General features: G+C 40.4%; 2 protein-coding genes across 3 annotated transcripts; both read left to right on the forward strand.

Moving 5' to 3' along the window:
- Positions 1 to 1,541: 1,541 nt before the first annotated feature.
- On the forward strand, positions 1,542 to 10,802 carry sec23b (SEC23 homolog B, coat complex II component). Of its 2 annotated transcripts, none has more exons than XM_067498937.1 (19): positions 1,542 to 1,707; positions 3,285 to 3,518; positions 3,771 to 3,828; positions 3,942 to 4,028; positions 4,529 to 4,765; positions 4,955 to 5,037; positions 5,171 to 5,315; positions 6,469 to 6,627; positions 6,847 to 6,962; positions 7,074 to 7,197; positions 7,301 to 7,381; positions 7,498 to 7,587; positions 7,810 to 7,916; positions 8,236 to 8,389; positions 8,608 to 8,685; positions 8,916 to 9,077; positions 9,200 to 9,286; positions 9,431 to 9,652; positions 10,223 to 10,802. In XM_067498937.1, the coding sequence occupies exons 2-19, from the start codon at positions 3,298 to 3,300 to the stop codon at positions 10,310 to 10,312; spliced, it is 2,301 nt and encodes a 766-aa protein (XP_067355038.1). In that variant the 5' UTR covers positions 1,542 to 1,707; positions 3,285 to 3,297; the 3' UTR covers positions 10,313 to 10,802. The 2 variants fall into 2 exon arrangements, with proteins under 2 accessions (XP_067355038.1, XP_067355039.1); XM_067498938.1 differs by having other exon boundaries at positions 3,288 to 3,518.
- Positions 10,803 to 15,995: 5,193 nt separating this feature from the next.
- On the forward strand, positions 15,996 to 21,816 carry LOC137123826 (germ cell-specific gene 1-like protein). The gene is made up of 5 exons (XM_067498077.1): positions 15,996 to 16,729; positions 18,760 to 18,807; positions 19,550 to 19,702; positions 20,039 to 20,150; positions 20,793 to 21,816. The coding sequence occupies exons 1-5, from the start codon at positions 16,441 to 16,443 to the stop codon at positions 21,085 to 21,087; spliced, it is 897 nt and encodes a 298-aa protein (XP_067354178.1). The 5' UTR covers positions 15,996 to 16,440; the 3' UTR covers positions 21,088 to 21,816.
- The last annotated feature ends 523 nt before the right edge of the window (positions 21,817 to 22,339 follow it).

The following is a 22,339-nucleotide window of genomic DNA, read 5'->3' on the forward strand; positions in this document are numbered from 1 at the left end:
CAAGTGGTTTCGAAGCTGACAGATGTCAAAACTCCTAGTATGTGGTGCTGCCCTTGAACGCAGCAAGACCAGTACCAGCTGTTGGCCCCTGTTTCCTCCCAGCACCATGGACAGAGACAAAGTTTGAGGGACACAGACTTTAAAAAGTATATGACACAAACTAGACAGGCACTCACCCGTCGTTGCTTAAAGGGGTTTCATGTTTTTAGCAGTAGTAAGCATTAGCTTAATGATAAAATGGGCTAAAAGTAAGAGCACTTTGTAGATAACACTGTGGCGAATGCGTTCCGTCAAACTTACATGAAGCTTGATTGTGATTTACAAGGATGAATTACAATAAAATTCCTAAAAATAATGAGTTATACACAAAAAATCAATTATTAATAGGCTAATTATTAATAGGCTAATTGCCTAATTGCATTTATGCTCTATTCCGTAACTTTCAGATAAATGTAAAATATGAGGTATAATTTAAGTATCCTGCACTTGGGTAAATAAATGATCTTCACTTCACAGCAAATAGGCTTATGTTTAAAACGATTCTGACAGTGTATTTAGTGTTATATTAATCAGTTAAGTAATTAAATAGCAAAGAGTGTAATGGCCAATATCTCACATTGTCAAGGTACAATTCTGTCATTAGATAGATTATCTAACGACAGCATGTCCCTGACCGCTGGTCAGTATAACGAAGGTCAGTATTATCAACTTCATTTCCCACAACCTCGCTCGTTTTTTACGTACGACGCATCCTTGCAAACGATCCTCCCTGGCAATACTCATACGTCAACTCGGCCGCCATGTTGGTACGGGGAAGTCGTGCCTCAGGCAGAAGGCCTAGACACAATTATATCAACATAACTGGTCGGAATTGCCACCTATTTTCCAGTAGTTTGATTTGTTACAAATACCTGAAATGTGTTTAGAATCCAGGATACTTCAACAAATAAAAATGCGGATTTTGTACCACACATATCTGTAGTGCCACTGAAATGAAGACAGGAGGCAGCGCTGCAGGTGGCAGAGCTTAAGATGTTGAGGTTCTCTTTGGGAGTGACGAGGATGGACAGGATCAGGAATGAGGACATCAAAGGGACAGATCATGTTAGATGTTTTGGAGATAAAGTCAGAGAGGCAAGATTGAGGTGGTTTTGGACATGTTCAGAGGAGAGACTGTGAATATATCGGTAGAAGGATGCTGAGGCTGGAGCTGCCAGGCAGGAGGTCTAGAGGAAGATCCTAATCATGATTTGGCTCCAGTCGTATCAGGGCCATATATCAGGAGTGAGCGACACGTAATAAATGTAATTTCAGCATCTTACTAATGTATATTTTTTATTTTTAAACTGAATGTAGTGTTGACTATATCTTATATTATTGTCATATATATCACATTAAATATGTAACAGTAAAATGTTGTAACACAACTTCTCGCCTTTGACGTGCTGCCACATTTGTGGGGACACGACGGTACAACACTCACCAGCGGACGTCCTAGTGACGCAATGGAAACGAGAGCCAATAGGAGACGTCTGAGTTTGGAGTAACACGTCATTCTAGTAAATTGCAGAAGCCGGTTGGGAGTGATCATCTCACCGCCGTCTTTCAGATACATTCCTGTGCTTTTACCTACAAATGCTTTAATTTGCTTGGAGGAAAATTTACTCTTTATTCTTGTATATTCCCGAGGCCAACCTGAGATAAAAGGTAAGCACTCGAGTTAAATTCGCTCGAAAGTAGGCCGCCCGGTTTCTGCTTCCATTTCTGAGCGGAAGTGGGTTAAGCGCTAACGCTACATTCTGTTAGCTAACTCAGTAGTGTTAGCTTCAAGTGGTTTGCGGAACAGCGGAGAGACATCTCCCAACAATATTTAACGAGATAAGATTTGCTGATCACTTCATTGGGTTTCTACAGCCACTATCGAGGTTATATCGAGTTTCTCCTGGCTCGAGGCAGGAGTATACACAACGCAAATTGTCAAATTTGAGTGTTTGCTGTCTGCAGCTCAAGACCGATCACAAATAACCCAACTGTAGAGTTTGGTAACGTTATGATACGTGGCCTGGATGTAACATCTGTCGAGCTAATCACATTCCTTGTATAATTCGGTAAAACAGTAAATACTTGCTAATGCTAATTTTTGTTTTACAAGCTTTCCATGTATTTATCCACGTAGGATAAAAGGGAAAATCGATTTCCTACAAGCAATCCGACAGGTACACTCGCCTTTGACTCATTTTGTTCGTCCAGCCATCCTAAACCCAAAGATACTAAATTAAATTAAAACTTATTTTTGATTGAAATCGATTAAAAGATATGTAAAAGGTAAAAATATGATTCTTATGTTGATGGTCTAATTCATTTACCGTTTCAACTCTTAATTATATCGTAGCATTACCCAAATAAAGTAATGCAAACAGTTATGGTAAAAATGTTAAGTTGGTTATAGCTAATTATCCACTTTATTTTCAGGTCAGGTAACTGTTTTCCTCATTTATTTACTTTAAATAAACCAACAACTTAAACAATAGAGTTGAAACTCATTTTATTAGGCGAAAATTTCTGAACTTACACTAACAGAAAATAAATCCTCAACTATTTAAAAAAATAATAACCAACAACTTAAACAATAGAGTTGAAACTCATTTTATTAGGCGAAAATTTCTGAACTTACACTAACAGAAAATAAATCCTCAACTATTTAAAAAAAATAATATATTTTTTTGAATGGTACAGACTTTTGTTGTCTATAAAAACCAATCCATCAAATTCATGCACATCTCAATGCTTTCAGTCAGGGTTCATCCATCGTTATACAACAGCAGTTCGACGTGTTTTGGTTTGATAGATTAGTAGATCTTGAAGTTAATAATGACAACATACCTGGTACACAAATCTTATGCCCAGCAGACAACCAGTTTTCCTTGTGTTGTGTAATATGTGTCCTTTAATATTGCACTGCCAAAATTTGATGCTTCACTGACACATGCCAAAAGGTGCAGTCTAAAATTGGAATTGGAATTCATCTGAGCGGTTCCTTTCATAACCTGGTCGTCAGGTTCCCTGATGACGTTTTGTGCGTCATGCTTTCGAAGATCCAGGTCCTATTTTACCACAGGACAGGAGGAAACACCTGTATAAAGAGCAGTTGTTCTTTGTAGCCAGTGTGAGCAGTTAGACAGACAAAAGCAGGAGCAAGTGTAGACTGACAGTGTCACTGAGAGTAAACCTAGTTGTTAAATTGGGTCAGCAGTCTAACCCTGGTGGATTTGGGTCTTTTTCAGCAGAAGCTTGGTTATGTCGACCTACCAGGAGTTCATTCAACAGAACGAGGACAGGGATGGGGTGAGATTCAGCTGGAATCTATGGCCCTCCAGTCGGCTGGAAGCCACTAGACTTGTGGTCCCCGTCTCCTGCCTCTTTACACCTCTCAAGGAAAGAACTGATCTGCCACCAGTTCAGTACGAACCAGTACTGTGCAGCCGGGCTAACTGCAAGGCAGTGCTCAACCCACTATGGTAAGTCAGAAATACAATGGCTAGGCTTAAAGAAGTGTAAATTTGAGTGGGCTAGAGAACAATGTAATATGCATGTAACTTTTGTGTGTTAGTGTGTGTTTGTCAAGTATTTGTTATACAACAGCATTTTCAAATGATGAGGTGTAATTAGCACTGGGTGTGTCATTTAAGAATGGCAGACATCTTGTGTTACACGTTTGCACTCCTTGCAGTGGATGCAAGCCCTAAAACGTTTTGATTCTTCTGTTACAGTCAAGTGGACTTCAGAGCAAAAATATGGGCATGCAACTTTTGCTTTCAGAGAAACCCAGTGAGTACTTGTGTTGACAGGACAAATAGTTCATTTCTTTTTATATGCCAGAATAATTGTCTGGCTACATTCTTTATTATTAGGCTGGCTAAATAGTGTCTTTGTCTCTACAGTTTCCTCCCTCATACGCAGGCATATCAGAAGTGAACCAGCCAGCTGAACTCATGCCACAGTTTTCTACTATTGAGTACATAGTACAGGTAAATACTACATATATACCTGTATTCTGACCTTAGCACGGTGGATATTTTTTTATTCAGTGGATGGAAAGTACAGTAAGTACAAATGAGGGGGGAAAAAAAACTAAGGTTGAGGCAACAGCACAGTAATTAGGCCATTAAAATGTGCTCTGTGGTATTTACAGTGAAATTACACTGGAGGCTAAGATAAATTTTACTCACAGACATTATACAGAACATTTTTGGTGTGGCTGCTAATGCGGTTAACAAGTTTAACTTGTTAACTAACTATTTAATATGCTATTCAAAAGTAATACAAGCTCCATTTGCCACATACAGCTTAGAACAAACCAAATATTAAACATTAATTCTGCCTCCTTTTTATCCAATCCTTTGGTAAACAAATGCTCTTTGTATAGACAAACATGAAAGCACAACACCATAAAGGAACCATGTGTCTGTATAATAAAGTGTGTGGATATTTCTCCTCAGTGTGACCTTCTTCTCCCACTTCTTTATAGCGAGGAACCCCAGCTCCTCTGATCTTCCTGTATGTGGTGGACACATGTTTGGAAGAAGAGGACCTCCAGGCCCTTAAGGAGTCCCTGCAAATGTCCCTTAGTCTGCTGCCACCCAATGCGCTGGTGGGCCTCATCACATTCGGGCGCATGGTCCAGGTTCATGAGCTCAGCTGTGAGGGGATCGCTAAGAGTTATGTGTTCAGGGGCACCAAGGATCTTTCCTCCAAACAGATCCAGGTAAATGTAGAGCAAAGGCCTTGTGACTCCGTGGAGTAAAAAACAAAATTGGGTATTTGGTGACAAATCACGATTGCATTAGAGAGAACGAATTCTAATTATTTAACTGGCTTTGAAATAAATTTCTCCTTTTAGGAAGATTGTTGTTCTAAAATTTGGTGCTGACACTCATCATAATGTGTATTTCAGGAGATGCTTGGTTTAGCAAAGCCAGGAGCAACAGGACCACAAGGTCGCCCTCCGGCCCTTCAGGAACCTGCAGCCTCTTGCAGGTATAGTGGAATCATTCTTGTTCACTAAATGTTACCTTTTCATAGAAGTGGAAAAGTAGAATAAGCGCAGTCTTGGTGACCCCGGGGCAATTTGTTTTTCTTGCTTAAAGTGTGTGTCTGTGTGTATTTGTAGGTTTCTTCAGCCTGTACACAAGGTTGACATGAACCTGACAGACTTGCTTGGTGAGCTTCAGAGAGACCCCTGGCCTGTGCCTCAGGGCAAGCGACCCCTTCGATCCACCGGTGTTGCTCTGTCTGTTGCTGTTGGCTTGCTGGAGGTACAACAAACACCCAAGTGGTTTCAAATATTGTTGCCTGTACCTTACATGTGAGGTTTAACACGCAAGTTAAATAATGAAAACTGCACACAAAGGAGTGTGTGTGTGTGTAGGTGTGTGTGTGTGTGTGTGTGTGTGTGTGTGTAGGCGTACATATGTTCTGGATGCAAATGTATCAGTACTCATTATTTGAGAAGCTTCACAGTGACCTGAACTTTGGCCTCTTTGAGACAACTTTGCCACATGTCATTGTTACACACCCACACTTTGACAGTCCAAAGGCTGGTTTCTTGTTGTCGTTTGGCTTCTTTTTTCTCTTCCACAATCATTATCCTCTCTTCTCTACTACTAATCTGTATGGTTATATAACTGTGCAACAGATCATTCACTTGCTCTGCTCTCCATCAGGAGTTAGGAGTTATCATTTGACTTGATGAATGAAACTTTTATATATTAAGCAGAGCTTTTAAGAAAAGCAGTTGGCATCTATTCTCAGCTGGTTAATTTGTTTAATTATTCTGTTTGGTACACTTTGTCCCTTTATGAATGAATAGGTGTTTACGTAGAACCTGCTCTCAAATGGTCACATATTAAAGGCCTAATCTAGCTGCTGTGTGACTACGTGGCTGACTTCTTAATGTATCATTGTCTCTTGGACTGTGAACTTTGTTGTTAGTGTTGGCTGTGATGTTTGCCCTTTGCTAAAACTAAGTTCCTCAGTAAGGCTCATTCAGATTTGTAATATTTCTGTTGCATGCATATCGATGCATATCGGTATTATATTTACATTTATATGTATATTTCTACATACTCAGTGTTATCAAACACAGTATTTTTAGAAGTTTTCAAAGTTGTATTTGCAAGAAAATCTTCAGTTTGAAGCTCCAAAACCCTCCTTGTTATTTTAGAACCAGGTCCGTAGGCCATCAGTGCTAAGTTTCAGTGCTAAGTGCTGTAGGACAGATGATTTCTTTAGCCTGTTTATGATAAGTAGTAATGTGCAATGGGGAATCACTATGAATGTTTCAGTTGTCATAACAACTTTGCGCCATAGTAAATACTGTATTTACAGTGTTGTAGTTTAATTTTAGGCACAGTTGTATTTGGTACATACCCGTAACTGAAACAAAGTTGTTTCTCTCCTCACCCTCAGGGCACATTCCCCAACACAGGGGCTCGTGTCATGCTGTTCATTGGAGGGCCACCCACACAGGGCCCAGGCATGGTGGTGGGAGATGAGCTGAAAACCCCTATTCGCTCCTGGCATGACATCCAGAAGGACAACGCTCGCCATCTGAAAAAAGCCACCAAAGTGAGTAAATATGTAGTCTTCTAATCTGCAGCAGTATTTGTATTGTATTTGTATTTTAGCGAAATAATTGTCAGATGTTCTTAGGTTGTAAAACTACTTCAATATCCGATCTTTATCTTGCACTGTGTTGTCTTGCTGTTACGTGTGTGTGTGTGTGTGTGTGTGTGTGCATTTCTTTCTAAAATGTTTTGTTTTTATTTCATCTTTGGTACCACACAGTACTATGAAGCCTTGGCAAACCGCTCAGCAGTAAATGGTCACAGTATTGATATCTACGCCTGTGCCCTGGACCAGACCGGACTGCTGGAGATGAAGTGCTTATCTAATCTGACTGGGTACGTCAGCACTGTTGTTCAGGTAGTCAAGGGTGTGCCTTTATATTTATCTGTCCCTCTTTAGGTACAATTTAACATTAACAAAGTTAATATCTTGTGCTGTGTTATTAGTGGCCATATTGTGATGGGAGACTCCTTCAACACATCCTTGTTTAAGCAAACTTTCCAGAGGGTTTTTAGTAAAGACTATAATGGAGACTTCCGCATGGCCTTTGGAGGCCTCCTAGAAGTCAAGGTAAACTTGGTTAAATGTCATTAGTTGTAATGTTGGCATCACATATCCGCTCCTAACCTGACAATAGCTATCAAAGTTGAGTCTATATCTTTTTTCTTTATAGACATCAAGGGAGCTGAAGGTTTGTGGGGCCATTGGACCATGTGTTTCGCTCAACTGTAAAGGTCCCTGCATTTCAGAGAATGTGAGTCACTGCTTAGATAGGAGTGGGGGGGTTCCGATATTTTACCCTCACAATAGCCAATCGGTGAACTGTTATTTACTGCCATTCATCACAAATGTGTTCACTGTTTTGTATAGGAGATGGGAATCGGTGGCACGAGCCAGTGGAAAATTTGCAGTCTCAATCCCTCCACTACTTTGGGCATTTATTTTGAGGTGGTGAATCAGGTAAAAGAACATGTACTTGATCCTTAGCTTGAAAGCACTGAAAAGTGGGCTGAATGCTCGTGATAAGACCGACATGTAAGAAACAAGTGCACTGTCTTTTAGAATATTGTGTTTGTTTGCTAAAAACAAAAACTCTCCAAACAAAGGCCTTTTCTTTTCAATGTGGTTGAATGCAGTGATTGTCAGCTGTAGTCTTACTTTCGCTTTCTTACTTATTTGTAGCACAATGCTCCAATTCCCCAAGGAGGTCGAGGGGCAATCCAGTTTGTAACTCAGTACCAGCACTCAAATACACAGAGGAGGATACGGGTTACCACAATCGCCAGGAAGTAAGAGTCTGCTTTTTTGTTATGGATGCTGTTTGGTGATTTATGCAAGAAATGTACTATATGTTAAACTGTCCCAGTATTGTATTTTATCTACCTACCAGTCATATAAATAGCCTGGCATTGATCCACAAAAGTGTCAGCTAGAATCAAGATAAGCCTCACTGGAAAGTATTTTTACGTAACTGCAATTTAGGACATCATGAAGACAAACCTGTTTGCGTCATTCATGCCACACACACTTACCTACGCCGTTCTGGTTTCTCCTGCCCTTTATTCCTCCCTCCCTTGTCCTTCCCTTTTGTTTGTGTCACTATTCAAGCTGGGCAGACGCACAGTCTCAAATTCAGCACATCGAGTCGTCATTCGACCAGGAAGCGGCCGCCGTGCTCATGGCACGCCTAGGTGTCTTTAGAGCAGAGTCGGAGGAGGGGCCAGATGTCCTGCGTTGGCTCGACAGGCAACTCATCCGCCTGGTGAGGGACACTCCCACGCACAAACCACTCCCTGAACTTTGCTTTGTGACGAGAGAAAAAGGGCATAACTGGCATTACTGAGATTTTTCTTTATAAATAGTTGAATGTCACTCTAATTGATGGTAATTGGTATTACTGCTGTTATATCACAAGTTACGTGGGATTTATAGTGTGGAATGTTCACTATTTAAACAATGCTTTGTCTTCATTGGTTGCAGTGTCAGAAGTTTGGCCAGTTTAACAAAGATGATCCTACATCCTTCAGGCTTTCAGAGTCTCTGTCCCTCTACCCACAGGTAAACCTGCCTCCCAGTGCAATGACATAACTTTGTGTCATTTAAAAAAATAGTAATATATACAAATATTTATAATTTTATATTTGAAAATAAGACTTAATTATAACATTATCCCTGACTTTGATTTACATTGCTTCTCAATCTTATGGCGGGTTTTTCTTTGTATGATACAGTGATCAGTGTCATAATTTCATCATTGTACTATTTATTTTTCTCTTTTCCACCTGCAGTTTATGTTTCACCTGAGGAGGTCGCCCTTCCTGCAGGTGTTCAACAACAGCCCAGACGAGTCTTCCTACTACAGGCACCACTTTGTTAGGCAGGACCTGACCCAGTCCCTGATCATGATCCAGCCCATCCTCTACTCATACTCCTTTCATGGACCACCAGAGGTCAGTCTCACACCCTCCACATCCTTACTATCCATGTTTGAGTTCCATTAGTGCTAAAGAATCTGTCGGTTTTCATATTTTTTGGCACTAGTTTTTAACTGTGTACTCGATGTTGTTCACAGCCTGTGCTCCTGGACAGTAGCAGTATCCTACCAGATCGAATCCTGCTGATGGACACCTTCTTCCAGCTGGTTATCTACCACGGAGAGGTGAGCCATCTCCATCTAAAGATCTAAGTCTCAAAAATGCATTAGAAAATGTAATTTTCTTAATTTCTCTCCTTGGGCCGAACACCCACTTTGTTGAAATAAGCAATCAATCCTTAATGCCTCCACTTTCCTTTTTATTTTCAGACCATTGACCAGTGGCGTAAAGCAGGCTATCAGGAAATGGCGGAGTATGAGAACTTTAAACAGCTGCTGCACGCTCCTCTTGATGACGCCCAGGAGATCCTGCAGACACGTTTCCCCATGCCACGTTACATTGACACTGAACACGGAGGCTCACAGGCTCGCTTCCTGCTCTCCAAGGTCAACCCATCGCAGACTCACAACAACCTTTACACCTGGGGCCAGGTGCAGTATTTTTATTTTATTTTATTTATTTATTTATTTATTTGTTTGTTGTTTGCTTTAAAATAGGTAGCTTGAAAATAGATGGGAATGGATGGTTATCCAAAATGTGGGGAATCTTTTTTGGGGTTTTGTTTGATTCCTTGCTGCATTTGACTATTATTACCTTTCATTGAATTTTTACTCTTTCGCTTTTTATGGAGTAAGTTTCTAAACAAATTCCTACAGAGCCTTCATAACTAAACAAGAGAAATCCGAGATTGTCTGTCCCCTGGGTGAAAAACAATCTGCATTGACAATTCAGATTATTTAAAGTCAGAGTGTCACACAGATCACAGATCTTGGATTAGCTGACCTCTGCTTCTAAGTGGTGAAGATTGAAAGCTGAAAATAGCATTATTTTTTCTATTTTCCAAGTCAAGAAAGAGCCGAACATGCTGTGTTCACTCTGAACATGGCAGTCTGACAATGGGTTCATTAAACTGATCATGATATCAGTTATGTCATGGAACGCGCTGTCCATATAGGAAGGGAATCACTACTCACCATTATTATTGTCCTACGCATCTACAGGAGACCGGAGCACCGATCCTCACTGACGACGTCAGCCTGCAGGTCTTCATGGATCATTTGAAGAAACTGGCTGTTTCCAGCTCAACGTAGATGTTTCTATTCTACCACAAAGAAAGGAGAGAAATGACATTCCTGTTCAGATATCGGAATCCTTGAACATTCTCCCCTGAGCCAAACCAAGAGAGTCCACTGTATGTATTAGCTGTATTCTGCTGTACTCTGAACAGAAAAGGGGGGAAAATGGCTCATTCCTACTAAAGGACATTTCTACTCATTTTCACTAACTTCTTATTTATAAGAAACTGCTCCAATCCTCCAGAATGAGACTGTCCTCATCAAAGCAATATCACATTCTCTATTTTATATTTGATATCAGCTCTGACATGCAGAATGAATAGTCTAATCTAATGTTTTATTTTTGTTTGTCCTAAAATGTGTATCTATAGTTTCAGACTTAGATGAAGATGCTGTTTAATAGGGCACCCACTGTATGTTTGCTTTGTGTATATCAAAAGATGTCATGTAGAATTTTTCTCATTAATAAATTAAAATGGTACCTTTAACACTGGGTAAGAAATGCTCACACTGGTGGATTATTAAGCGGTTTGTTTCATCATGAGTTTTATTCTAAAGCCTCTGTTTTAAAATGACAAGTATCTAGATTTCATTTTAACAAATGTTGTTTTATTAACATGTGGTACTTTACACCCAATGATCTGCCCCAAGTTTCTTTTTAATCAAACTTTAATGTACTGTACACATGTATATAAGAGACAGCTGTTCCATTCAGACCCTGTCTGCATCCTAATAATGTGTATGAAGGACAAGTAAAACTTACTGCATGCTCAACTTTTGCACTAGCATGTGTGTCCCATTTCAAGGTATTTTCATGCCACTGTATATTTGAATTCTCATTCAGCTGAGCAATAATTAGTCTGTTTTCACATGGACTTCAGAGGTTATCACAGTTGCTCAACTGTTTCTTATTCTGTGTAGTACTACAGATTTGAGCAGTTGCGTGTGTGTGTGTGTGTGAGAACATGCAGTGTATTTTAACAACAGTAGATGAGATTTCCTATGTGCAAATTAGAAGAAACAATTGCAAGCCTAAACAATTGTCTTTTTCTCATTTGTTGCTACTGTACGGAAAGCTTGTGCAGGATGCAATCCCAATCATAAAACCACTCACACACCATCTACTGTCACTGTAAGCTGATTTCAGAGCACCCAGACAGTATGATTTCGAGGATCAGTGAACGGCAGATTATGAAGACTAATCCTTAGGGACTATCTGTTTAGGGGCAAATTCTACTCTTAGCAGCTTTAAGCGGAAGCTGCTACTAAAATACAAATGAAGTCTGTGTCTTTTGAGAGCTTAGGCCTTAAAATGCCTCAGTACGAATTTACATCTGCTCCAGATCATTGGCATACTCACTCTGCCTGTGGGGCACCTGATACGTTTTGGCCCCCATCAGTACACATGCATGTTTGCTAAAAAGGTAACATCCCCAATAGATGGGGTTCTGAAGTGCCCACATTTTGGAGGTGGAAAAGGACCCTGGATGAATGAAAGTGCACACATTGGAAAGAGACTGCGGGAAATGGGTTTATTATCTATAATTATTATTATAGAGCAGAATACACTGCACACTAAATCTGCACTCCAGTTCACACCGATCAGGCATAACATTATGACCAGCTGTGCAACTTAATGTGATCCAATACAGTGGCCATGAATTCTGACAAGGGACAGCATTATAAGTGTGTTCATTATCAAAGGTCAGAATGAATGAGTGAATGAGCTCCAATCTTCAGTGACATACATTGGGAGTTATATTTTGGGAATAGGTGACAGCTGATAAATTATCAGGCATACATCAAGTGTGAGACTGAGAACAATGATTGATACTTAAAAGATGCAGTATGTCTTTGTGAGGGTCCCTTTGAGCAGTTGTTCTTAAGCCTTGTCCTCAAGGTTGCCCCTGCTTTAAAGGGCACTTCCTCCCCTTTGCTGTACTGTAAGATCACCATACTGGCACCTAATTGCATTTGCTCTGATGTAGGAGCATCTAAGAGGGCGCTTTTGCGGTATCCAGTTGTCCCTTTGGGCACTTGAGGGGGCAGCCGTGTATGCACAGTTTGTGTTCAACACCAGGTCATTAGAAAATGATACTCCCTCACAATACTAAAAGCTTCCTTTAGGTCCATGCATATTGTGAGTTGGGAGGTGATTTGGTGTGTGATTTACAGCCCAACAGTACACGTATATCAAATCTCAACTGAAGAAGTCATCACATCTTTATTTTACTGGACCATGCAAATGCATGCAAAGGCAGAGCAACAAAAGAACATAAAAAATCCTCTCAGCCCACAATTTAGCTTTCTTCGGTGATCATTATGATGCTCATGTCCATGAGATTCCCAGGATTAGGCAAAGCTGTAAGGAAATGTGTTGTCTTATTATCTCCTACCAAATCCTTACAGATCAGTTAGTCCAGGCTGGCTTCTGTCCTGTGTAACTTATGTAAGATTTCCATATAAAATATGTCATAGCATGTTATATAACTATGAACTATGTTTCAATATGATTGGACTAGATGCCAAATTTTATATTACAAAACAATGTGTCTGCATAAATATAATACAGTTACAATGACAAACCTCAGTACCAGGGACATAGGAGTTAATAATCACATAATATTCTATGATGGAGCTACACAGGATCATGCTCTTATTTAGTAATTATAGTGATCATCTTACAATTGCACATTTCTATGATTTGAATTTATTAAGTTATTAAGTTTACTACTAAACTGCCACAGTTCAGTTTTGGCCTGGGTTGTGTCTAATGAAACATGACTTCACGTGGTAAGGACTTATCTGAATGAGTAAGAAACCAGATTGTCAGACTATATATAGATGGAAGAGGGTACAAGATTAGAAGGCACTTGGATTATCTCTGGAAATTGGTGTTTCAGTGACTGATCAGTCAGTACGATGGACATTTGCATGACGTCAACCTCAGTGGGAAGCATCCACGAAAACAATCACAAAACAGCACAAACTACACTTTTCCAGAAAGTTTGGCAAAGATGAAGACAGGACCACCACAGTGAGACGATAGAGCCCACATGGCGATGCTGACAAAGAGCAGTAGGGATAAAATGTTTAGATGACACTAATGCAAGTTTGTACACACAAGTATTCAGTAATTCGTTCATTCATTCATTTGCATCTTTGCATCGCTCTGTAGGTACTGTAATAAAAGCAGTAATGTCAGTAATGATACCCACCAAGAGCTACTGGCCATATCAGACCAAAATAAGGCTGTAGCAGCAAACCCCCTGGCTGTGTTAGATTGAGCAAGGGTGTGTTTAAATCTGTGTGAATTTAAGTTGTCATTTATAAGATGTCAGGGATATTTTTTTAATTAAATGTAGTTAATGTAGAGTAACTTTAAATGATCAGTGACTTGTGCTTTTGGCCACTGAAGAAATGCTGATATTTCCATTAAGACTCTTCCTTATGATTTCACCATGTTCCTTAGCAGACCAGGATCTGTAGACCACAGTTTTCTGAGATTTTGAACCTTAAATTAATATTAAACATATCCTCATTCAGTTTGTGCTGAGTACAATCAACAGCAAAAAAAAAAAAAAAAAATGTCATTGTTCTCCTGCTATGCTTTGGTGAGTTTGAGAACATTCATTTTCTTCAAGCTGCACCAAAGGACTTGAAATGTGTTAACTGGAAAGCAGGGATTAACTTCTTGTTCTTGCCACAAATGCAAGAGACGGCCTATCACCAGTGGCTGAGATGTCATAGGCGTGTGTTTACCAGACTGTAGCTAAATATTCTGACTTTCATTACACTGCTGATATTCAATAAGTCTTTTGTCAGCGGTTGGCAAGAACCACTGGGTTGTTAAGGACACAGGGCATTTGATAAAGCTTTTATCACATATTGAGGAGTGTTGACTGACAGAAATTCAGAGGTTCTTCTACTACAATACTTTCAGCCATCAAAGCAGTTCATCTAACTCCATTTGCTATTTTTTGCACCTATAAGTCTGTTTCACATGAAGTGGGAAATTTAGTGACTGTGTAATTGTGACAGCGAATGCGCCTATGACCTGCTGATCACCTTGGTGAAAACTCTGCCAAGGGGGTAATGGATCACCAGCAGCTTGTTTAACTGTATTTGGGGCACTTTGGTTGTAGAGCCTTGGCCTGATTTGTTTGTCAGAGTCATGTCGAAGTGCGGCTTAGCCTCTGGGGCTAGAAGAGGAAGGCACGCTGCTGAGGTAACTGCAATGTCAGGATGATCTGGCCTCATTTCTGTAGGGTTTTAAACCCTGTTTCTCAGGAGGATCGCACAAATTGTATCTCGAGCTCATTCTCACATAAAGAATCACAGTACTCGTGATATCATTTGTGTTGCCTCGGTGCTATGGTTCAGCATGGAAGACAATCGGTGCTGTGGACTGAACTCTTCTTGTCATGGTGTGTAGAGCTTAACAGGCCACAGAAAGACTTGTTAGGAGCAGCAGGCTCATCATCCTCTCAGCGACTTCCCTTTAAAAAAGACAGCACATTGCAGCTTTTCTGAAAACAGAAACAGGTCTTAGAAATGTTACCAGGGATAAATTGGTCATATTTTGATTGTATAAAAAGTGTTTTGTTAGCAATGTGCTTCTGGATAGTTAAATAAAGTTAAAATGAAAGCAGAAGAAGTAAAAAATAAGGAAAGATATCTAAGGTTCAACTACTTTGTAACACGTAAGATATACAAAATATAATTCGGGCTTATTCACAAATTATTATTATGAGTTGGTCAAGACTGGAAAAAGTCAATATTCTTGAAAATGTCCATGAATTCCTCCAGAATTTAAGAGTAAGACTTTTTTCAAGAATCAACACAAATGCAACAGAGCAAGGAAAATTGCTTTTTGAATTGCATCCTGTATTTCTCACAATGCACCAGGCTTTTTTTTTGTTTTTTCACTTTCAAACTCGTAGTCTTCACCCCCATCTAATCCTGATTCATGTGGCATCACTTGAGGCGGTTTATCGACTTCCTCAGACTGTAGCAGCTTCCTCTGGAATCACAAGGCTTTATAACGTAACTGTTCACCTGTAAATGCAGTAGTATTCTTTAATATAGCTGATTCCGATATGTAACTTTGTTTTTTTGTTTTTTGGGACATAAATGATGAGCTGAGGCTTTTTTCAGTTTAATTTTTAAACTACTCATGTCGACTGAGAAATTGCTAGTGGAGGAAAAAGCAAAGTAGCATCATTAAGTAATGAACAGATAAATGTACATAAGTACAGTAACAAAGTACAACTTATCCCGTCCATATCTCAAAATGTCCTTGGGAAAACTTCAGTGGCTCCTGGTGGTCAGCTCAGCATATTGCACGGCAGCTGCTGTTATCTTTGTGTTAATGGGTGAACCTGGTCTGTGGATTCAACTATATACAGTATATATAAGTATAAATACAGACCATTTACCATCGCATTTAATTTGTATACATTGAGTCCAATCGTGGCCTAAAGACTAAATAAGTCAGCTTGTGACATACCTGGGTTCAACCCCAACAACAGTAGTTCAGAAGTGAAGAAGCAGCAATTGCAAAACCCCTTTAACCAGTACAATCGCAGGTCAGGTCAGACTGTGGTTGTACCAGTCTTGATTAAGTTGTTCTCACTAAAAAGAGGTGAGATTTTTTGAGCACTGCAAAACCAGCAGACGGTGTGACAGAGACTTGGCTGCCCGTTGATCTCGATTTGTGTCTTATTCTGATATCAGTGGTATAACTTTTGCCTGTCTCTGATAAGTTTGTGTCCAAGCGGTGGAGGGAGGGAGGCGCCATAGCGGCAGACAGAAGAAGAAAAAGGGCATCAGAAGAAAATCCCCCGCTTTGACGCAAGCGAGCGTCAAATCCTTTGACAACGTGACATCCTATAGGCGGGAGAAACAGACTGGCTCCGTGTGAATGATGGGAATGTGACGCTCTGGCTCACAGCTGAGCTCACTGTAAGGATGCTGCCTGGATCCTGCACATTTTTGGAGAGGTTTGGACGCGCTGCGGTGCCAAATGGGAGCCTCTCCTCTCCTGGGGAGTTTGGAGCTTAGCCGGGCTTGGTGCGCACATCCCACTTGGCACCCATGAACTTGTCGGTCCTCTAGGCGCCTCTGCATCCTCCCCACGGACAATGAAGACGACGCGCAGATGCAGGACCCTTCTGTCGGTTAGTCTGAACTTCTTCGCCCTGATTTTCTCCATAACCGCCTTCATAACGACTTACTGGTGCGTGGGGACCCAGAGAGTCCCTAAGCCAAAGTGCAGCAAGCTGCGGACTCACCAGTGTATAGACTACGGAGTGAACGAGACGGACCCCAACAAAGTGGTGTACAGCTGGGAGACTGGCGACGACAGGTTCCTGTTCCGCCAGTTTCACACTGGCATTTGGTCCTCGTGTGAGGAAAATATCCACGATGAAAGTAAGAAGAGAAGGTGTGTGTGAGTGATGTGTGTGGCCACCAAACAAATGACATTTATTTGATGCATGTGATGAAATTCATCTTCATCAGTGGTTATCTATAAGGCCCTCACATGTCTGTAGAAGAAGCCTTTAGTGGAGAAAAAAGTGTTTCATTTTTTTCATTGTTCTTTGTTTACTGATGCCATTATTTTGAAATGCATTTCAAAAGCTTGAAAATCAAGTTGAAGTTATTGTTGATACTTCAGTCACCGAATATAGAGTAACTGTATATGCAGGCATATTCATTTCCTCATGGCTCAATCTCTCGACCTGTTGTCATCATCATCATCTTTGTTCAGACAAACACTAACGTCTACTGTCTGAGATTACAGTACATCAACATCTACTCACTATTCATGATTGAAAACACAAACCAAAAATACACAAATCGGACAGTACGTTTTTCATGATGGAGTTTAAATACAGATTAATTGCTCCTTTTTCCATGTATAGACTATTTCAGGGTAATCACTATATCTATTTCTATTAGTCAATGCTCCCACTCAGAGCCAGAATGTTTTTGTTTCATACATTTGGATGATGGGGGTGGAAAAGACTGAATCGAGTCTGTACAACTTCATTTTTTCCTTAATTTTATCACACTGGAGTTTGAAGATGAGTTGCAAAGAAGTGTCAGTTACGAAGAGTTCATGCTCAGGTGGGGTCAGACCAGATTGGTTCTGTGTGGCTGAATTACTGCAGCTGGCTCTGAAATGAGCTGAACTCTGTAAAGCACCTATTAGATATCAGCCCGTAACTGTGCTAATCAAACTTATTGTATTAGCTAATATTCAATTCAATTAAACTTTATTTACATTGCACCAATTCACAACAAAGTCATCTCAAGTCAAGACTATAAAGATGTACAGAGAGAACCCAACAATTCCCCTTGAGCGAGGCCTAGGCAACATTGGAGAGGGAAAACTCCCTTTAACGGAAGAAACCTCCAGCAGGACCAGGCTCAGGGTGAGCAGCCATCTGCCTTGATCGCTTGGGGTGAGTGGAAAGTGAAGAGAGAAAAGAAAGAGAGCGACAAAAGCAACAACATCACATCGGGCAGGTTGGTAGGACCAGTAGCTGCACGCTGGAAAACAAACAGCTCCAAAGTCGGGGGACACCTGCAGAGAGGGACAGAGAGAGGGGGACAGAGAAGGAGAAAGACAACTACGAACCCACCACTCACATTGAGATTACTCAAGTGGGAATTGCTAGCGCATCTCATCAAGCGGGGGTATGATGGAGGACAGTCTCAGACAGCTTGAGTTAATAAGGATTATGTAACAGGGGCCTTGATGAGTTTTTCCTCAAAACAGCTGGTTCTACCTGATTAAAACTCTTCCACTCGCAACAAATCCAGTGACACATGCGGCCTCGACACATAACATTTTTAATATCCTGTTTGGTAAATTTGCACAGGCTGTCATTATACATCACAGCGTGTTCAAGGTTTGACAGACATGAGTGTTATTACAGTTTTTCTACTCTGTTCTATCATTGTAATTCTATGCAATGTATCTGTAATTCAATAGGACGAGAAGCAGATGTTGAGCGGCCTTGCAAGCCCACCATCTGGTGAAACTGAATCAGAGCCCAAAAAGCTGCATTTCTGACACATGCCTCTTATTTAACAATCTATTTATTTTGTGAACTTGTGGACTGTGCAGGGTTTTGTTGCTGATTCGATGGATTAGAAATACAGACAGCGATACATGATAATAGACACAACTACTTAAGTGTCAAACTGGTCGGTTTTTAGAACAGAAAAACAGCAGACTGTGTCAGGGCATGTGGTGGCAGTTCCAAGCACTGGTCGGAGAATAGTGTTCAGGTGAGTTTGCAGGTAATGAGGGGCAACGATAGCCTTAGGGTCAGCTCTGATGATTTCCACAAACAAATCCGCCACTTGGTTCTGACTGGCCACATAGAGAATCAACATAAAGATGCTGAGACATGACAGTGTGTGTGTGTGTGTTGTTTCTGCTGCGCTAGGTGAAATGTGCCGAAGCTTCCTCGATTTGGCCCCAGCATCAGAGAAAGGTGAGCAATCCTCATTTTTATATCATGTGCTGTCAATACCTTTGCACTGTGATTTTTTTAGGCTGCTCATGTCACCCTCTAGTTTTTTAGATCAGCCAGTTTGGCATTGGGATTTATTCCGAAGCAACAGTGGCACAGTGAAGAGCGTGCACGTGTGGTGTTAAATGTCAGCTGTGTCAGCACTGTGTCAGCAATGTCCTTTGCAATGTGTTCACTTCCTGTTTATCTGTGAAGTGACTAAATAACAATGAAAACAAGAGTAGATTTGTTGTCTGATCTTCATATGTAGTCAGATTAAATGTATAATAAATAAATAATTGGAAAGCTGAATATGGCCTATCAGTTCAAAAGGTTATCATCTGCTCCTGGGTAACACCATACATCAGGGATGCTTATTCCAGGTCCTCAAGGACTCCTGCCCTGCTTGTTTTCCAAATATCCTTGTCCAACCCACTGCTGCTTACCTGGATCAAGGGAGATCAGTCATTCTGCAGTGAGTGCAGGCAGAGCTACGACTCTCAAGGCCTAAGACATGTGGTGATGTTAACTGGTGTGAAAACGTACAGATGTAAGAGACAAAGAAAACTTCAGACTTATGCACAATGATTAAAATGTAATAATAAAAGCCATAAAATTGCTATAAAAGATGTATATAAAAATACAAAACAACAAAAAATGAGATAAGAAAATCAAAGTTATTTCACAGTTATTGTTAGTATGATCTAATAACCCTGTTTTGCAGGGATGCTATGGCTGTCGCTGATCTCTGAGCTGTTGTACATTGTTCTTCTGGTGGTGGGCTTCAGCCTCATGTGTTTGGATCTGGTTCACTCCAGCAACATCATTGATGGACTCAAGCTCAATGCCTTCGCTGCCGTCTTCACTGTGCTCTCAGGTACAGTAGCTTCATTTTACTCGTTACTACCTTAAATGTGTGAATGCCTGCAATGCAACGTAGTCTGAGCTCTCACTGGTACCAAGGAGCCAGTTGTCCAGTTTCAATCGGGAATAAATCCAAACTGGATTTCAAAGCTATGACTAAAATGTAGTTAACAACCGGAAACGTTATGGATCTATGGGGAATATTTATTTTGCAGATTAAATAAAACTGTGTGAACTTTGTGAATAGCCATTTAAAGATTAGATGTATACGTCAATGAAAGGATTTGGGTCTTTTCTTGTGAAAAGAAATCCCGTTCATTTTTTAACCACATTATCCCTATGATTTCAGGCCTTCTTGGCATGGTGGCTCATGTGATGTACACACAGGTCTTCCAGGTGACTGTCAGTCATGGTCCACCTGACTGGAGGCCGTACAATTGGGACTACGGCTGGTCCTTCTGGTATGACTGCTCAGACACAGCAGAAATCATTTTTTCTCAATCTCAGATCATATGTAGTCTTTAGAATGATATGCATGTATGTAACGATATGTAAGTAACATCACCTTACTAATTAGGACACCAGAGTGGGGGACCACTCTGCTCGCTGCACTAAACAGTCAGTTATAGCTGTGCTCTCAGCTCTTCCCAGCATAACAGTTCCTAATGAAAAAAGCCTGAAGCACTCATGTTATAGCAGGATTAGGCTTTGGTGTCCAAAGCCCCAATGCAGGCGTGATTGAAATTGCATAACAGGATAATATTTCACTCCTTTACAATATGCACAGTATGCAAAAAAAAAACAAAAAAAAAAGTCATTTTAGAGGCTAAACAATTCTTGACCTGTTGTGGGTATTAACCAACCTGCGTGAAAAGTACATGAGATGCTGATTTGATTGTCTGATCTCACATGTGGTCCTGCATGTTTAAAGGGGAGTGGTGGGACTTAAAGTGATTGACACTAATCTCTGCAAACACTATCAAAATATTGAGGGAGAAATGTCAAAATGCAATATGGATTGTGTCCCTACACAGCGGCTCATGAGAGTTTATCTGTGAGTCCCACATGCTCAGTTTAAAGCTTTTTGCTCCATTTGATAACAGCATGGCCTGGGCCTCCTTTACCTGCTGTATGGGCGCATCGGTCACCACACTCAACTCCTACACAAAGACTGTCATCGAGTTCAGGCACAAACGCAAGACCTTCGAGCAAAGCATCCGCGAGGAGCACGCGAGGGAGGCTTTTGGATATTTGCGGGACCACTCGGTGCACTCTATCTCCAAGTCTGTGGAGGTTTATCCCAGCCAGACCATGCAAAGCGGCAGGAAAACCCCCATAGGCGATGACTCTCTGGACCTGAGTGACATTACAGCATCTTTAGGGGAAGAACAGTGCTGAAGGTGACAGGACAGCAGGTGATGTCACCATTACAGCACGAACACCTAACAGGATTTCGGGCCCCATCATTAGCTTCACTCAATACATTTGAACACTGCCTTAGCTGAAACGGGCCACGCATGTTCATAAGGTTTGAACTGAAAAAGGAAACTGGAGGAGAATGAGCTGCGGAGAAATTGTAAAGTGTAAATAGAGTGAGGGATTCTCTAAGAGCCTTATTAAACATGTATCAGATAATCAATAAATCAATGCAAACAACGTGTGACAATTTAACCAGTGTTCATTAATTTCAAAATAAAGCCACAAATACTTACTGAAAATGATGTGCCTACATACAGAAATTGTAAATAAGTTGTGGAAATGGAAAATTGTGTTTTGTTTACATTTTGAATGGTCACTATCACTTACTATTACTGTCTCAAAAAGCTTTCATTAAACCACAGTGAACGAATCTTGAATATAAAAATCTCAGACCTTCATACCAAACCCTTGTAATGGCATAATGAGAATGTCTGGCAGAGAATGTTTGGCAATCACTAAATTACACTATTTGACGTGTCTGATTTGATTGGAGAAAAATAAAAACTCAGTAATGTCAAAATATATCTTTTCACAATGTTTCAGATGAATATGCTGGATATTAATGTCCACATAGTGTAAAAATGTGTAGTTAACATCACATCCAGTGTCATAATGTCCATTACATCAGGTATTTTGATTTACTTTTCAGTCCCCTTCAACTTCATCTACTTTTTGTTTTATTTAATATTTTATTTTATTTTATTTTGTTTCATTCTATTTCTTCTAATTAGATGTTAATTGAGAGATAGGTCAGTAAAGGACAATGCTGCCTTTGTGCTCTTTGTAGTAAAGATGCTTATTATAAAAAAGAATAATAAAAAACTTGGGATGTTATTTCCATTAATTATAGAAATTACACCAGAAGAAGGACTGGATGTCTCTGTACCCAATGTTCTGTATCTTAAAACGATCTTTAAAGTGACCAAAGGAACCACTGACCACAAATCTGAAAAGATAAACTGTGAAATTGTAAACCAAGCCCCTATAGAGGGCAGTGTTGTTCTGACATCACTTACTGTTAGTAGCTTATGCTCTGGTTTCCTCCCACAGTCAAAGACATGCATGTTAGGTTAGAGGGTGAGTCTAAATTACCTGTAGCTGTGAGTGGTTGTCTGTGTCGATATGCGGGCGAGCCCTAACACGGTGTACTCCACAGCTGAAATTCCAATGC

The sequence above is a fragment of the Channa argus genome, chromosome 3, assembly GCF_033026475.1.
Source record: "Channa argus isolate prfri chromosome 3, Channa argus male v1.0, whole genome shotgun sequence".
Taxonomy (NCBI): domain Eukaryota; kingdom Metazoa; phylum Chordata; class Actinopteri; order Anabantiformes; family Channidae; genus Channa; species Channa argus.

Excerpts from the sequence above, each read along its gene's own strand:
- sec23b (XM_067498937.1), top strand. The coding sequence starts at position 3,298 with ATGTCGACCTACCAGGAGTTCATTCAACAGAACGAGGACAGGGATGGG. Across the intron at positions 7,198-7,300 it reads GAGGCCTCCTAGAAGTCAAG|ACATCAAGGGAGCTGAAGGT; the intron begins GTAAACTTGGTT and ends TTTTCTTTATAG. Across the intron at positions 8,686-8,915 it reads CTCTGTCCCTCTACCCACAG|TTTATGTTTCACCTGAGGAG; the intron begins GTAAACCTGCCT and ends TTCCACCTGCAG.
- LOC137123826 (XM_067498077.1), top strand. The coding sequence starts at position 16,441 with ATGAAGACGACGCGCAGATGCAGGACCCTTCTGTCGGTTAGTCTGAAC. Across the intron at positions 16,730-18,759 it reads GGAAAATATCCACGATGAAA|GTGAAATGTGCCGAAGCTTC; the intron begins GTAAGAAGAGAA and ends CTGCTGCGCTAG. Across the intron at positions 20,151-20,792 it reads GACTACGGCTGGTCCTTCTG|CATGGCCTGGGCCTCCTTTA; the intron begins GTATGACTGCTC and ends ATTTGATAACAG.